At 43.7% G+C, this 15,530-nt stretch overlaps 1 protein-coding gene across 1 annotated transcript in view; it reads right to left on the bottom strand.

Moving 5' to 3' along the window:
- Positions 1-225: 225 nt before the first annotated feature.
- FBXW10B (F-box and WD repeat domain containing 10B) overlaps positions 226-15,530 on the bottom strand; it is a 57,649-nt gene continuing 42,344 nt past the window's right edge. The window contains exons 11-14 of the mRNA XM_006170889.3: positions 10,415-10,573; positions 7,594-7,862; positions 6,276-6,392; positions 226-1,303 (exon numbers count right to left, since the gene is read on the bottom strand). Coding sequence (XP_006170951.1) covers positions 480-1,303; positions 6,276-6,392; positions 7,594-7,862; positions 10,415-10,573 — 1,369 coding nt within the window. The 3' untranslated portion in view covers positions 226-479. The remainder of the gene's footprint in view (positions 1,304-6,275; positions 6,393-7,593; positions 7,863-10,414; positions 10,574-15,530) is intronic.

Below are 15,530 nucleotides of genomic sequence, written 5' to 3'. Positions count from 1 at the left end.
CAAATGGCTTTCTTTTTTCTTTAAAAAAAAAAGGGGGGGGGGAGCCTTTTGCCCTAGAGTGTGTGGGGGAACAGATACAGTAAGAAAGTGAAAAATTAAGTGAGAAGTTACCTGGCAAGGGGGTGGGGGTGGGGGCGCGGAGTGGGGGGAGGATGGCCATGCTGGATCTTGGGCATACTCACTACTTGTAATTTTCAAGCCACTGGGTCCAGGACTCAAACCTCAGTTGACCATGTAGGAGTCCAGTGACGTAACCACTATGCCATCTGCTGAATGGTTTTCAGTGAGTACAGATGCTAATCTCGCAGTCTCCATCTCTTTTCTCACTTGATAATATCAATTCTTGGACTCAGGAAGATAATTAGGAGTTCCCATGTTAATTACCAGGGAATAGTCTGGGGGAAAAAAAAAAAAGGAAAACACCAACATCCACTTGGTTTTCTGTTTATTGTAAGACATTGTAAGTTCCCACGGCTGGTTTAGATAAATACGTTTTGTCCAAGTTCAGGAGCTGCTGTTTTCCCTTCCTTCATGAAATTATCAATAGGCAGGCCTTTGATCTTCCTGATCCATGCAGCTTTGCTGGCTCTTCCTGGATCAGCTGTTCCAGGGGACTCACTGGCCTCATATTCCTTCATCTTGGCTTGCCTGTACTCTTTCTCCTCCTTCACAGTCAACAGCATGAACTCAGTGTCCAGTCTGAGGGGATCCAGGGAAGTGTAGAAGCGAGGCCGTTCTTTCTTGGGAGCCAGGGTGGCTGAGTCTGATTGTGGCGTGAGCATGCGGTTCTGTTTAATGACCTGCATACTGGTCAGAGGGCCCATACTGCGCACCGCCCCTTCAGTTGAACTGGTCATTTGGTCTTCACCCTTGGAGCCGCCAGAGATCCTGGAACGGATGATCATGGGCTGGGGTATGGTGGACTGGACTATGGGACTGTGCAAGGAGATCTTCAAGTTGGGCTGCAGTTTCTGGATTTCCAAGGGAATGTTAGTTTGTTTCACATCGATGGGAGGATTGCTGAACCTCAACTGATCAACTACACGTTGGACTGACTTTCCTTTGGAATTGAGGACCTTCCTTGGGTATGGAATTGAAGGTCCCCAGGCATCAATGACTTGGGTTTGGGGCCTGTGGGGATAAGCAAATTTCCCTGAATTATGGGCTTGTTGCAGGGTGTTAACGGTCAGGAGGAACTGGTCTGGTGACATCGGGGTTTTTCGGGACTTTTTCTTTGATGACTCGATCAATTCTGTAGGAGTTTCCAATCGTCTTTGACTTTGTATTGTCTCCGCATCATCTGCTTTTTCAAAAAGAGAGAGAAAAAAAATCATTCCATGAAAAACGCTAAGAACTTGTTATTGACCAGGAGAGCTGAGCTGTATTGTAACCTATGCATGACGTGAAAGCCATTATTTTTGTTGGCTTTTTTTTTCCTTAGGTTTTTGCCATAGGATGCATGCTCTTGCCAGAGAGAGATAGAGAAAAAGAAATCACTCCCCAGGGTGATAGCCAAGCTGCCATTCCTCCTCCTCCATTCTCCTCATGATTTTTTTTTTTTTTTGAGAGGTTTTCGCTATAGGGCGTGTGCACTCGCCAGACAGACAGAGAGAGACAGAGAGACAGAAAGCGAGAAATCACCCCCCAGGGGGATGGTCACACCGCAATCCCTTCTCCTCCATTCTCCTCTCAGGATCTTGGGCACGCACGCACTCGGGCCCGGCAAGAGTTTTAAGCCACTGGGTCCAGGACGCGAACCGCAGTCGACTACGTAGGAGTCCAGCGACATAGCCATTACGCTAACTGCTGGTTCCCAAGCCTAACTTCTAGGCACTCTAAGGTCTTTGCTGCCCAGTGTGATGTAGGCAAACTTTCCTAGTGATATCAGAAATGACTTAACAAAACCAGCTTTCAGCAACTATGCTATTAATAGTACTTGTGCAGCGAGTGTACAATATCGCTAGCTTCTAGATGTGTACACTTGGAAGGCAGTATAGTGATTCCAATGCTGTGCAGATTTTTGAAACTGCCCTATGAAAATTATCTTCACATCTCATTTTTTTAAAAATTATTTATATATGTATGTATTTTAATTTGAACAGAGAGGGACAGAGTGGGAGCAGTCGGGGAGTGAGAAAGCAAGTCGCCAGGTCCAGGACTCGAATCACGATCAGCCATGTGGAAGTCCATCACCCCTAACCACTACACCACCTGCCAGCCCCCTTCACATCTCATTTATGACCCATATAAAAAAATCCTTTACAGTTACAGTAACACCTACATTTTCAACAAGAATTATTGAAAGTTTGATCTCTACCTTACTTACCAAATTTGACTCCAAAAAGATCTTGACTGTTTCCTAAAATCAAAAATCAAACCTGCCTTTAAAGAATAAGTCCCACAAGTAATCAGAATATCACATGACTAAAAAGCAATAAAGAGGAGCTCCCAGGGTCAGCGGGTGCTGTGGTGGTTAAGGCAGCTGGAGCCCACATTGCTGACAGTGTGACTCAAGGCCCTGACTGGCAGTTTGAAAACACGCAAGTGCATATGCACATGTGCACAAAATCCCAAGAGGAAGATGAAGGAGAAAGGATTACAGCATAGCCATCCTTGGGGAGTGATTTCTCACTCCCTCCACCCTAGTCTCTCTCGGATGAGTGCACACGCCCTATACTAAACTAAAAAAGAGAAAAGAAAGCCAGATCCAAACATGGCTGGCCGCAGGTTCAATTCCTGGCCCTGACAGCTTGGAAAACACACTCCCGTGTTTGTACCTATCCAGGATGCTGACCGGATGGAGAAATGGAGGAGACAAGATTGTGGTGTGTTCACACCCAGTTGGGAGGTGCTTTCTCTCCCCCTCTCTCACTCATTCTCTCTCTGACAAGGACACACACCCTCTAGCAATTAAATACACACACACACACACACACACACACACACTCTGGATCTCTCTCCTAGCCCAGATATATGTATTCTCATAATATTTTTAGCTATTATATCTATTATATAGTATTCCACAGTATGGATTTTTTTTTAAGTTTTACAAAAATGAAAAACAGGAAGAGAGAGAAAGATAAGTAACCTCAATAGGGTCTTATGCTGCACTCCTCGTCCTGTCCATCACCAGCCTTCCCAGCTGGGATTTTTTTTTTTTTTTTTTTGAGAGATTTTTGCTATAGGGCGTATGCATTCACCAGAAACACAGACAGACAGAAAGCGAGAAATCACCCCCCAGGGGGAATGGCCATGCCTCAATCCCTTCTCCATTCTCCTCTCAGAATCTTGGGCACGCATGCACATGAACCCAGCATAAGTTTAAGCCACCGAGTCTGGGACTCAAACTGCAGTAAACTACATGGGAGTCCAGCCACATAGCCATTACGCCAACTGCTGGTCCCCCCAGCCAGGATCTTGGGCACACAGGTCTGGTGTGTACAGGTCAAACCTAGGAATCAAACCCTCTATTTTCCATATGGATCCAGCATTGCATGAGCCGAGCATTATCACTACAGCACCAAGCAGGCCCTCAGACTATGGATTTTTCATGATCTCCTTAGCCGTTGCTACTATGGTTTGACTGGGTCCCCCAAATTCATGTGTAGGAATCTGGTTGTACTGCGAAGGTATTAAGAGGAGACTTAATCCTATTATGGTGTTAAAGGGTGAGACCTTTGTGAAGTTAATTAGGTATAAGGATAGTACTCTCCATATTATAAACTCACCAGGACTCTGAACCCCATAAGTCCCAGTGAGGTTATGTACGGAGAGCAAATGAGACCAGAACAGACACACACACACACAGACAGGCTCTGCACTGCACATGCTTCTGCCCTCTGCCATGTTGTAATCAGACAGAAGACCCTCAATAGATGTGGCCCCTCAGCCTTCAGATATTTTCTGTTATTAGCAACAGAACAGTCTAGAATCATTGCCCACTGACAACCATTGGTTTGTTAAGAATAAACTTTAAAGAAATGCAAATACCATTTTTACTTATACAAGCGAGTGCAAAATGATGAGTGACCCCCAGAGCTGGCGTGAGCACAGTGGCGTGCTCGTGCATTATTAGTGGAAATGTAAACTGTTACTACATTTTTTTTTAATTTATTATAGGGCACATGTACTCACTGGAAAGGAAGAAAAAGAGAGACAGAAAGTGAGAAAGCACCTGCTGGGAGGGGAGCCCAGGCTGCAATCCCTTCTCCTCCATTCTCCTCCTGGGATTTTGGGATTTTGGTCACGCACGTACACATGTCCAATGTGTTTTTCAAGCCACTGGATCCAGAACTCAAACCACATAGTCATCTATGTGGGATCCAGCTGCTTTAAACTCCATGCCACCTCACTGGTCCTGATAAGACTTTTTTTTTTTTTTTGAAGAGGTTTTTGTTATAGGGCGTGTGCGCTCACCAGACAGAGAGACAGAAAGCGAGAAATCACCCCCAGGGGGGATGGCCACACCGCAATCCCTTCTCCTCCATTCTCCTCTCGGGATCTTGGGCACGCACACACACGCACCCAGCGTGAGTTTTAAGCCACCGGGTCTGAGACGTGAACTGCGGTCGACTACGTGGAAGTCCAGCGACGTAGCCATTACACTAACTGCTGGTCCCAAGACATTTTTTAAAAAGAATTATTTATTTATTTCATTACATTTGTTATTATTAGGGGTTTTTTTTATTTGACCATTGGAGAGAGAGAGAGAAAAGGAAAGTGAGAAAGTCAGCCACCAGGTCCAGGACTTGAACCATGGTCGGCCATGTGGGAATCCAGAGCGCTTATCCACCACACCGCATGCTGATAAGACAATTTTAAGGGGATGGCAGTGATGTGTTGGTTAGGGGCGCTGGACTCCCACATGGCGACCATGGTTCGAGTCCCGTGTGTAGCTGGCCTGCTCGCTCTCTCTCTCTCTCTCTCTCTCTCTCTCTCTCTCTATCTCCCTCCCTCTCTGGTCAAATTTAAAAAAGAAAGTTAAATAATTCTTTTTAAAAATGGACATTTTTTTTTTTTTTTGAGAGATCTTCACTACAGGGCGCGTGCGCTTGCCAGACAGACAGAGAGAGACATAGAAACAGAAAGCGAGAAATCACCCCCCAGGGGGGATGGTCACGCTGCAATCCCTTCTCCTCCATTCTCTTCTCAGGATCTTGGGCACGCATGCACACACGCCCGGCATGAGTTTTAAGCCACCGGGTCCGGGACGCGAACCGCGGTCGACTACGTGGGAGTCCAGCGACATAGCCATTACGCTAACTGCTGGTTCCCAAAAATGGACATTTTTAAGACAACTATGGCAATATCTTTATGGTTTTTAAATACACTTAACCTTTGGCCTATCAGTTTACCCTACAGGTAGACCTGTACACAGATATATACCCTTATGAATGTCACTGTTATGTCCTCATCTTGAAACCACTCTCTGCAAAGAGTTTATTTCACAGAAATATTACTACACTAGCCAAAAATATTTGATAGATGTTTTAAATATTTGCCAATACCCTTCAAAATCAACAAAAGGACATTCCAGTCATGATGACCAGTGACTTCTTAAAAGCTGTATCGCATGTGGTGGTTAAGGGGACTGGATCCCCCATGGCCAACAGCACAATTAGAGTCCCACACACAGCAGTTTGAAAAAACAAACCAGGTGCATACCTAAAATCCCTAGGGGAGAAGAGATTGTGGTATGGCCACACTCCAGAGGGGGGGTGCTTTTTCACACTCTCTCTCTCTCTCTCTCTCTCTCACTCTCTCTCTCTCTCTCTCTCTCTCTCTCTTTCTGTCTTTGTCTGTCTTTCTGGTGAATACAAGTGCCCTACAGGAAAAATTTTAAACAAAAACAAAACCCTCTGTCTGTTCCTTATCTCATGTACATAGCACCCACCCCAAAATCTCTCTTCCTTCATGAAATCCCTTGAGATGCCCTCTGAAACCAGCCTCAGCCGCCTCATCTCTCTTCTGCTGTTCCCATTACTCAGGTTGTCCGTTACACAGTCGGGAAGTGAGGAGGGCTAAGTGGCAGAGCATAGAGGCAGGCCATGAGCCCCAAACTCAGAAAAGTTCCTACTCTGTAATCTAAAATTAGCAAGGGGACAATTAAGGAAAAGCCAGTTGCTCTTTGGAGAAGCTAGGCATTGTATCCACTGTGAATTCTCAAAGATAAGCAAAGGAATAGCCTGCTGGAAAAACAAAACTGAACAGGGTGAGGAGCTGGGGAGATGGGATCGTGCCAGAAACTCAGAATGAAGTGTCACCATTCATCATACCTCCTGCTGCGAATTTTGCTTCTGAATTAATGCTACTTGTTTCCTTAGAAACAGGAGATGCTCTTTTCTTACTGTCTTTTCGGGGTGATCTTGGCTTTCCTTGACTTTGAGGTGCCTCTGTGAATATTAGTAAGTTACAGGTGAGAAGAAAAGGTAGTCATTCTGTAATTGAAGTAGGACTAAATAACGGGGGCATAGCAATGATAGAATCAGTAACAATGGGGCTGATCATTCAACAGATCTCCACCCCAGATATCACCATATCCTTTAGGTCGTCTGAAACTAAGTCGTCTCCTGGGGTCTGAGGTCTAAATCACACCCTGACTTCCCTCCTGTCCACTTTTCTTGCTGATTGTCAAGTAGCATCATCTAAAACTTTCAGTTCCCTCTCCTCCAGAGATAGTGGACTGTTAATATCTGTGGCGTGATATGTTTGTGGGTGATCCATTGGTGGTCTCTGTAGATCCATAGATCCAGCCTCCCATGCTAAATACAGGGCAGATAAGAAGGAGCTTTGCTACCATCACCCACACATAATTTATTCTTTAGATGTCTTACAAATGGCATAAGCCATGCTCACACACCATCTGCACACACACACACTTGGGCACACACAGACACACACACACATTACACTTTATAACTGGTGTTTTCCAGGTACATGTTACCTCTCAGAGGTCTAAAGATACTAATACATTCTGCAGAGAGCACTTTTTTTTCCATTTATAGTAGCTCATCTCAGTCCGGAGAAAATAATTGTGGGGACCAGCAGTTAGCGTAATGGCTGTGTCGCTAGACTCCCACGTAGTTGACCACGGTTCGAGTCCCGGATCCGGTGGCTTAAACTCATGCCGGTGCGTGTGCGTGCATGCCCAAGATGCCGAGAGGAGACTGGAGGAGAAGGGACTGCAGCGTGGCCATCCCCCCAGGGGGTGATTTCTCGCTTTATGTCTCTCTGGCGAGTGCACACGCCCTATATCAAAATCCTCTCCAAAAAAAGGAAAAAAATAAAATAAAATAATTATGTAATAATACTTTTGGATTTGGAGAGTAGGGGGTGTTGGTTGGTTGCTTGTTTTCTGTTTTAATGGCAAATATTAAGGGTAGTCTTACCTACTCTACAAGATTTTGTAAATCAGGAGACTCCCTTTTAGCTGAATAATGAGTTGTTCAGTGGATCAGGGAGAACAGCTTCACCTTCCTGAAAGGTTAGGGTTTATACCTTTAAGAAACCATTGACAAAAATATCTCACAAACAAACAGGCCTGGCACCCCTTCACTTACACCATCAGTTTTCACTGGGGTTTAGCTCCTTTACCTGAAGGTAACTTGGCTGCCTTCACGAGGACATGGGACTTGCGAGGTTTACCCGACTGGAACTCCTGGGTGACCGTTTGCTTACTGGAGGCAGAGTCTCGCAGGCTGTGCACCTGCGTGCTAGACTTGGAGAGAGCGTCCAGGCTGTTTTCGTCCTTCTCCTCGTCTTTCTCCCTATTCTTCTTTTGTTTACTTCTTTCCAGGGAGTACTGCCACTTTATATTCTCAAACTGTAACAGGAGAATGTTGCTCTCTGTGTTGACCACCATTCTGGAACAAAATCAACAAGACTGTGCACCAAAGGAGCATGAAGGTGACCTAAATACAAATTGGAGTCAGAGACCTGTCCTGTCTTTAGACCAAGGAGAAAAGTGCCCAGGTAATGGTCAGATGAACAGGATACTGTCGTGTGTTGGAGGCTCAAGAGTCTGAAAGGTATCAGGCCGTGCAGCAAGGGCCATTGGCTTTGCAGCTGTGTTCTTTAAAAATAAATAAATAACAATGGGGTACATATGTTCTGCTTGCTTCGCTTCCCAAGTTAAAATAATTTTAAATGAATTTCAGTTCCTGGAGTGAATGCCAAGTACCCAAGGTGCCCAGTGCAGAAGCTTCATTATTCTGCACACAGATGTCTTATATGCTACTTTTTCAAAAAGAAAGAAAAAAAAAAGGCACAGCTTTTGAACCCAATGTTTCAATCGTTGCAGTGAGAAAATCGTTGAAAAGAGAAAAACCCTACTAGGGAACCTTCCTCACCACCTCCACTGACCCTCCATATCAAGAACCCACACCCAAAGGCCACCAGGTGGCATAGTGGTTAAAGCATTGGACTCTCAATGGCAAACCATGTTTTGAGTCCCCGACCTGGCAACTTGAAACTCACACCAGGAGCATGTGCATGTGTGCACGCTCAAAATCCGAAGAAGACAGTGGAGAAGGGATTGCGCATGGCCAATCCCCTGGGGGGGTAGATTTCGCATTTTCTGTCTCTGTCTCTCTCTGTCTCTCCAGCAAGTGCATGCACCCTAAAAGCAAAAATCATTCCAAGAAAAAGAAAAAATGCCACATACATACTCCATGCCATCATTCCAGAGATTCTGTACAAGCCCTAGATGTAAACAGAGCATCTGCACTTCATTAAACAGGATGAGTTCTGTCTCCTGTAATCCCCACATTTGTGCCTTGTAGAGAAAGAGCTTCCCAACTTGCATGCCCTCCCAGCACTGCCTCCCACTACTCACTGGTTTCTGTCATTTACACAAAGCAAGCCGTGCCTGCATTTTCTAAACCTATAAGCAAGACATGGACATACTAAGTGTAGGTTCCTGTCTGCTCCAAAAGGCTGCAACTTAGAGACCTTATTGTTAGCATAAACTCTAGAAAAGTGAATTGTTTGGGCTGGAAACACTGGAATGCAATTAGGGGAACCATCCAATAAGAAATTTCGTTCAGACTTATTTTTACTCAAGCCAAAGGGAAACCATCCGTCTTTGGATGTCACGAATGAGAAAAGGTCAGAGCTGGGTTTTTTTTGTTTGTTTGTTTTTACACCAACATTACTTCATAAACTGAAAAGTATCCATTCATTGGGCCTCACTACCAGCCCTACTCTCTTGAAGATGGTAAATATTATTAGTGAAGGTTCAGTAAAAGGATGACAATATGGTTCAGGGAGATGAAGTGATGTCTTAAGTGAGCCTGGCGTTGAATTTACAAACTAATTCTATTTGGTTATTTTTAACATATCACCTTGAACCTATCCATATGTAACAATCTCAGTTGTGTATATTTAGTTCAGTCATGGTACTGGTTTCTGAAAAGTCAACTGCTGCTCTCTCCTTTTGAAAAGTCAACTGCTGCTCCCTCCTGGTCCTTTCTCCCCCCCCCCCCCCCCGTAAGTCTCTATAACGGAAGTAGGACATCCAAGACAGCTGGTAGAGAGTTCTCAGGCAACTAAACACATGATCAGAAAGGAAGCACAGGCACAACCTCATGGCCAGTGGTTAAGGGAGCCATATCCCACATGGTCACCCATAGTTCTAATGAAAAACACTCCATGTGCATGCGCATGCATGCCTAAAACTCTGACAGGATGGAAGAGTGAAGGAGAAGGACTTGTGGCATGACCTTACCCCATAGAGGGTGCTTTCTACCTCTCTCTTTGTCTCTCTACCTCTCCCTGGTGAGCACACACACCCTCTGGCAATAAAACATACTATATAAATATATAATTCTGCTAGAGGGCATGTGCACTCACCAGAGAGAGACAGACAGGATAAAAGGGAAAAATGAGAAAGCACCCTCCAGGGAGGATGGTTGCACTGCAATCCCTTCTCCTCCCTTCTCCTCTTGGGATTTTGGAGACACACACACACACACACACACACACACACACAGCGTGTTTTTCACACTGCCAGGTCTGGGACTAAAACCACACACTCAGCCATGAAGATCCACCTGTCTTAATCACCATGCTACTGGCTAGTTCAGAAATATTATATATGGAAAAAAATAAAGTAAGCAAGGACCACATATCACACCTGTGACTTTTTCAAAAAGTTGTATTGCACCCACTGTGTGATTTCTCCAGACCTCCAGAATGAATTAAGAATCAAAATGAACTCTGACAGTTTCCTGATTGCTAAATTTTAGGTAAAACTCAATTAGTACCCCCAAAGACTATGACTCCACTACAGGGAAGACTAGAGAGAAGCACTGCCCACGCTCTCCCCTGGCCAGCAAACACAGCTGATATTCCAGAGGAGAAAAATATCACCCAAACAGAATTGCTCACAGCCCTGACCTCCACACCTACCACCCACCTGTTGCCCTGAGTAAAGAAGGACAGCACAGGGTCACCTCTGCCGTGGACTTTTATCACCTTCAGACAGTTGCCGTTGAGGAAATTATAAATGCGGATCTTGCCATCTGCACAGGCACTGATGACCCGGAGGTACAGGAGGGACACGTGGAGCACCTCCCTGGAAGAGAGCAGAGTAACAGGCAGTAGCTGTCTTTGGTAAACTATTGCGTTTCTTTTTGCTTTGCTGCATTGTGTATGTGGCTGGGAGGCAGGGCTATCACCTAGGAGTGGTGTTGGCCATCATTTTATAATTCTGGATGAAAACCATGAACTCTTATGACATACCTCTTTCTAGGGACAGCAGATGGTGGAGCAGTTATGTCGCTGGACTCCCACATGGCCGACCACTGTTTGAATCCAGCACCTGATGGCTTCAAAATCATGCTGGGTTCATGTGTGTGCATGCCCAAGATCACAGGAGAATGAAGAAGAAGGGATTGCAGTGTGTTCATCCCCTCTGGGGTCAGGGGGCATAATTTCTCTTTCCGTCTCACTCATTCTGTCTCTCTCTCCCCAGCAAGAACATGCACTTTAAGGCAAAAATCTCTTAAAAGAAAGGTACACCTCTTTCCATCCTGGCTCTTTTCCCTGCAGTGTGGTCACAGTACCACAACATAGCAAAACCAATGGCTGATTTATTTATTTATTTATTTATTTATTTATTTATTTAGAGAGGTTTTTGCTATAAGGCAGTGCGCTCTCCAGAAAGACAGAGACAGAGAGACAGAAAGCGAGAACTCACCCCCCTAGGGGGGATGGCCATGACATAATCCCTTCTCCTCCATTCACTCCTTGGGATCTTTGGCAGGCGCCTACATACACCCGGTGTGAGTTTAAGCCACTGGGTCCAGGACTTGAACCGCAGTCGACTACATGAGAGTCAGCAACGTAGCTGTTACTTCATCTGCTGGTCTCAATGGCTGATTTTTAGGGTGTGGTCTGGAGATGATCATGTTTTTCTCTTGCAATTTAATTCCTAGCTATTTATTAATACAAAAGTCAGGCTGAGGGGCCAGCAGATGGTGTTGGGGTTAAGGCGCTAGAATTCCCACATGGCCAGCTATGGTTCAAGTACTGGACCTGGCATCTTGCTTTCTCTCTCTCTCTCTCTCTCTCTCTCTCTCTGGCAAAACTCGTGCAAAATAGTAATTAATTTATTATTAATAAATAAATAATTCTTTTTTAAAAATTATGCTGAGAATTTGATGTCATTAATTATTTGATTCCTTTTAAAATAGTATTATTACACAGACACAAAAAAAAAAAAAAAAGAAGAAGAAGAAGGCCAGCAGGTGGCATGATGGTTAAAAGTACTCATCTCCCATGTGGTCAACTGTGGTTTGAGTCCCAGACCTGGTGGCTTGCTTTCTCACTTTGTCTGTTTCTGGTCAAATTTTAAAATATAATAATAATAATAACAAATGAAATTAATCAAAATAATTCTTTAACAAAAGCAAAACCAGGAGGGAAAATGATTGTCTTTCTATAAAGCAAAAATCTTACATATGAGTAGTTTCTTTCTGGTCTTAAATTAGTGGTTTTCATTCTTTCAGAGAAACATCCTTATGGAAAATTATACCCAGAGATAAGATTTATGAGTGTGTGTGTGTGTGTGTGTGTGTGTGTGTGTGTTTGTGTGATTAACCAATAGATGAGATCTAGATATAGTCCTCCAATAATATCCTCCTTATAAGAGTTGGGTCCAAGCTAGACCCCAGATATGGGGAGTATTCAATTCTGAGAAGTATAATGACCCCCATTCACACTGAAAAGTTGAATTTTATGTCACCAATTTATTGGATTCTTTTTTTCAAAAATTATTTATTAATTTTTTTTTTTTTGCTATAACTCTTGTACACTCACCAGACAGACACAGAGAGAGAGAGAGAGAGAGAGAGAGAGAGAGGGAAAGTGAGAAAGCAAGCCACCAGGTCCAAGACTCAAACCATGGTTGGCCATGTGGGAATTAATCCAGTGTCTTAACTACCATGCCTCTTACTGGCCTCATCAGTTTGTTAGATTCTATGTGCAAAGCAAGTCCATCATTCCCTGCCATCTCTACCCATTCAAGTTCACCAGTGGCCGAGCTCACTTTCTGCCTTCTCCAAAAATTCCTCTTATCTTCATCTCCTCACGTCCCCCTCCCTCCTCATTGCACATGTGCACACACATGAGTATAGTGTCAGTTTTTCTTGAGCGCAGCTCATGTCTTGCATCACTGCATGCCTGGCCCATAGCACAGTGCCTAAGACATGCCCTGCACTGTGTATTGACGTCTGAGTGACGTTTTCAGAGTATAGTCATTGATGCAGTGTATTAAAGAATGACATGCACCCCATACCATTTGACCTTAGCCCTGTCAGATTCCAGGGCCAAGTGAAGATTTTTCAAGGCCCTAACAAGTAACAAAACAGGAACAGCAAAGACCCCAAAAGGCAGGCGCATACTCAGCAAATGCAAAGAATAGCAGGGGGCAAATGTTTTTATGAGGGGTTTCTGTTTTTATGTGATAGAGATAGATGATAATACATAGATAGAGGGACCAGCAGATGGCATGATGGCTAAGTCACTGTTCTCCCATGTAGTTGACTGCTATTTGAGTCCTAGACCTGGTGGCTTAAAATCGTGCCGGGTGCATGTGCATGTGTGCCCAAGATCCCGAGAGGAGAATGGAGGAGAAGGGATTGCAGTGTGGCCTTCCCCCCTGGGGGGGGGTGATTTCTTGTCTCTCTGTCTCTCTCTTAGTCTTTCTGGTGAGCACACGCTCTACAGCAAAAACCTCTCAAAAAAAAACGTAGATTGATAGATTGGTTAGACAGATTGATAGATACAGGTAGATGGATAGACAGGTAGATAGGTTAGATAAATAAAACTAAAGGGTAAAATAAATATTAAAAACTCCAACAAGGGCCAGGCACAAGGGAAGGTCCTGGGTCCATGTCCTTGGACCGCCCTCTACACACCATGAATATTCATACTTGTGATCTGGGCGAGCTGTGATTGAGGGTGAATCACAGCATGGGGACTCTCAGTGATGGTACCTGCCTTGCTCTCTCTGTCCCTCTTTATCTCTGTCATAGAAAAGAAAATAAACGGATCAACTTTTGAACATAAAAATACCACAGACTGGTTAATTTATAATGAACCATAATTTATTGGCTCATACTTCTAGAGGTTAGGCAGTCCCAGACTAGTTTGGCTTAAATGTCCTCACTAAAACTGATGTTGAAATTTAATTACCAGTGGAACAGTATTAAGAGTCAGGAATGGAGTCAGCAGGTGGCATCATGGTTAAGGCTCTAGACTACCACATGTCCAACCATGGTTCAACTCCTGGGCCTGGTGGCTTGAAAATCACATCAGGCATGTGTACATGCGTACTCAAAATCCTGAGAGGACAATGGAGGAGAAGGGATTGCACCATGGCCATTCTCTGCTCCCCCAAGAGGCGATTTCTCACTCTCTCTCTCTCTCTCTCTCTTGGACTAGCACATGCACCCTATGGCAAAAATCTGAAGAAAAAAGAGAGAGGTGGGACCTTTAAGATGTAATTGGCAGAGCCCTCGTAAGTAGATGAATGCTTGCATCATGAGAGTCAGTTATCATGGGAACTTGTTTCCCTTTTTCTCTGTCTCATGCACTCTCACCCTCTCTTGGCATGCGATGCCTTCCCATCATGTTATGGCATAGCAAGAAGACCCTTACTAGATGCAACACTACAATCTTGGACTTCCCAGCCTCCAGAATTATGAACCAAATAAATTTCCTTTCTTTATAAATTACCCAGTCTGTAGTTTCTGTTACGCCAGCAGAAAACAAACTAAGACAAAGACTGAGGAGCTGGTATCTGGTGAGGGCTTTCTTTGCTGAATTATCCTATACAAGAGGAAAAACAAGGGGTAAGATAGAAAGAGGAGCCAAACTTGTCTATTTATAAGGAACCCACTTTCCCAATAATAACCCATTCTCATGATAATGAATGGCATTAATCCACTCATGAAAACATAGCCTTCATGACTTAAATGCATCTCCTTTGGCCTCTCCTTCCAACATTGATGGAGGAGAAGGGATTGCAGCATTGCCATTCCCCCAGCAGGTGATTTTTCAGTTTCTGTCTCTCTGGTAAACACCCTATTGCAAAAATCTCTCTTAAAAAAATATATATACAACTATAGAAAATGGCAAAACTCATTTTTACATTAATTATAAATGAATAAAATTCTCCAATTAAAGCAGAGATCAGAATAAAGGATAGATACAACATGACCCAACACTATGTTCACAACAAGAAATTCACTTTAGATTAAAAGACACACATAGGCTGAAAGTACAAGAACAGAAAAAGATATTCTGTACCAAAAGAGAGCTAGAGACAAAATAGATTTTTAGACAAATTATATATATATATATATATATGTGTGTGTGTGTGTGTGTGTGTGTGTGTGTCTGTATGTAATTAACATTTTATATATATATAAAATGTTAAAAAAAAGAGCAAGCAGATATAATCATTATAAATGTAAACATATCTAACATCAGAATTCCAAAACATCATGTAAAAATGTAGAATTAAAGGGGAGAAATAGACAATTTCACAGAGGCAGACTATAAATGATGACTAGAGAGACCAGCAGATGGCCTAATGGCTATGTCACTGGACTCCCATGCAGTCGACCATGGTTCGAGTCTCAGACCCGGTGGCTTAAACTCACACCAGGTGTGTATGCATGTGTGCCCCAGATCTCCCGGAAAGAGAATGGAGGAGAAGGGATTGTGGCATGGCCATTCCACCTGGGGAGTGATTTCTTGCTTTCCGTCTCTCTCTCTGTCTCTTTCTGGCAAGCGCACGTGCCCTATAGCAAAAACCTCTAAAAAAAATGATGACTAGAACAACAAGGTAGAAGATCAGCGAGGAAAGAAAAGACATGAACATTATAAACTACCTAAACCTAGCACACATATACAAAACACTCTTCACATAACAGCAGATTACACATTTGTCTAAAATACATATGGAACAGTCTCCAGAATAGACCATATATTACACCACAAAACAAGCCTCAATAAATTTTGAA

Source organism: Tupaia chinensis, unplaced genomic scaffold, assembly GCF_000334495.1.
Source record: "Tupaia chinensis unplaced genomic scaffold, TupChi_1.0 Scaffold149131_1, whole genome shotgun sequence".
Lineage (NCBI taxonomy): Eukaryota > Metazoa > Chordata > Mammalia > Scandentia > Tupaiidae > Tupaia > Tupaia belangeri.
The sequence above is the reverse complement of the archived record's forward strand: the minus strand, read 5'-3'. Positions and strand labels throughout refer to the sequence as shown.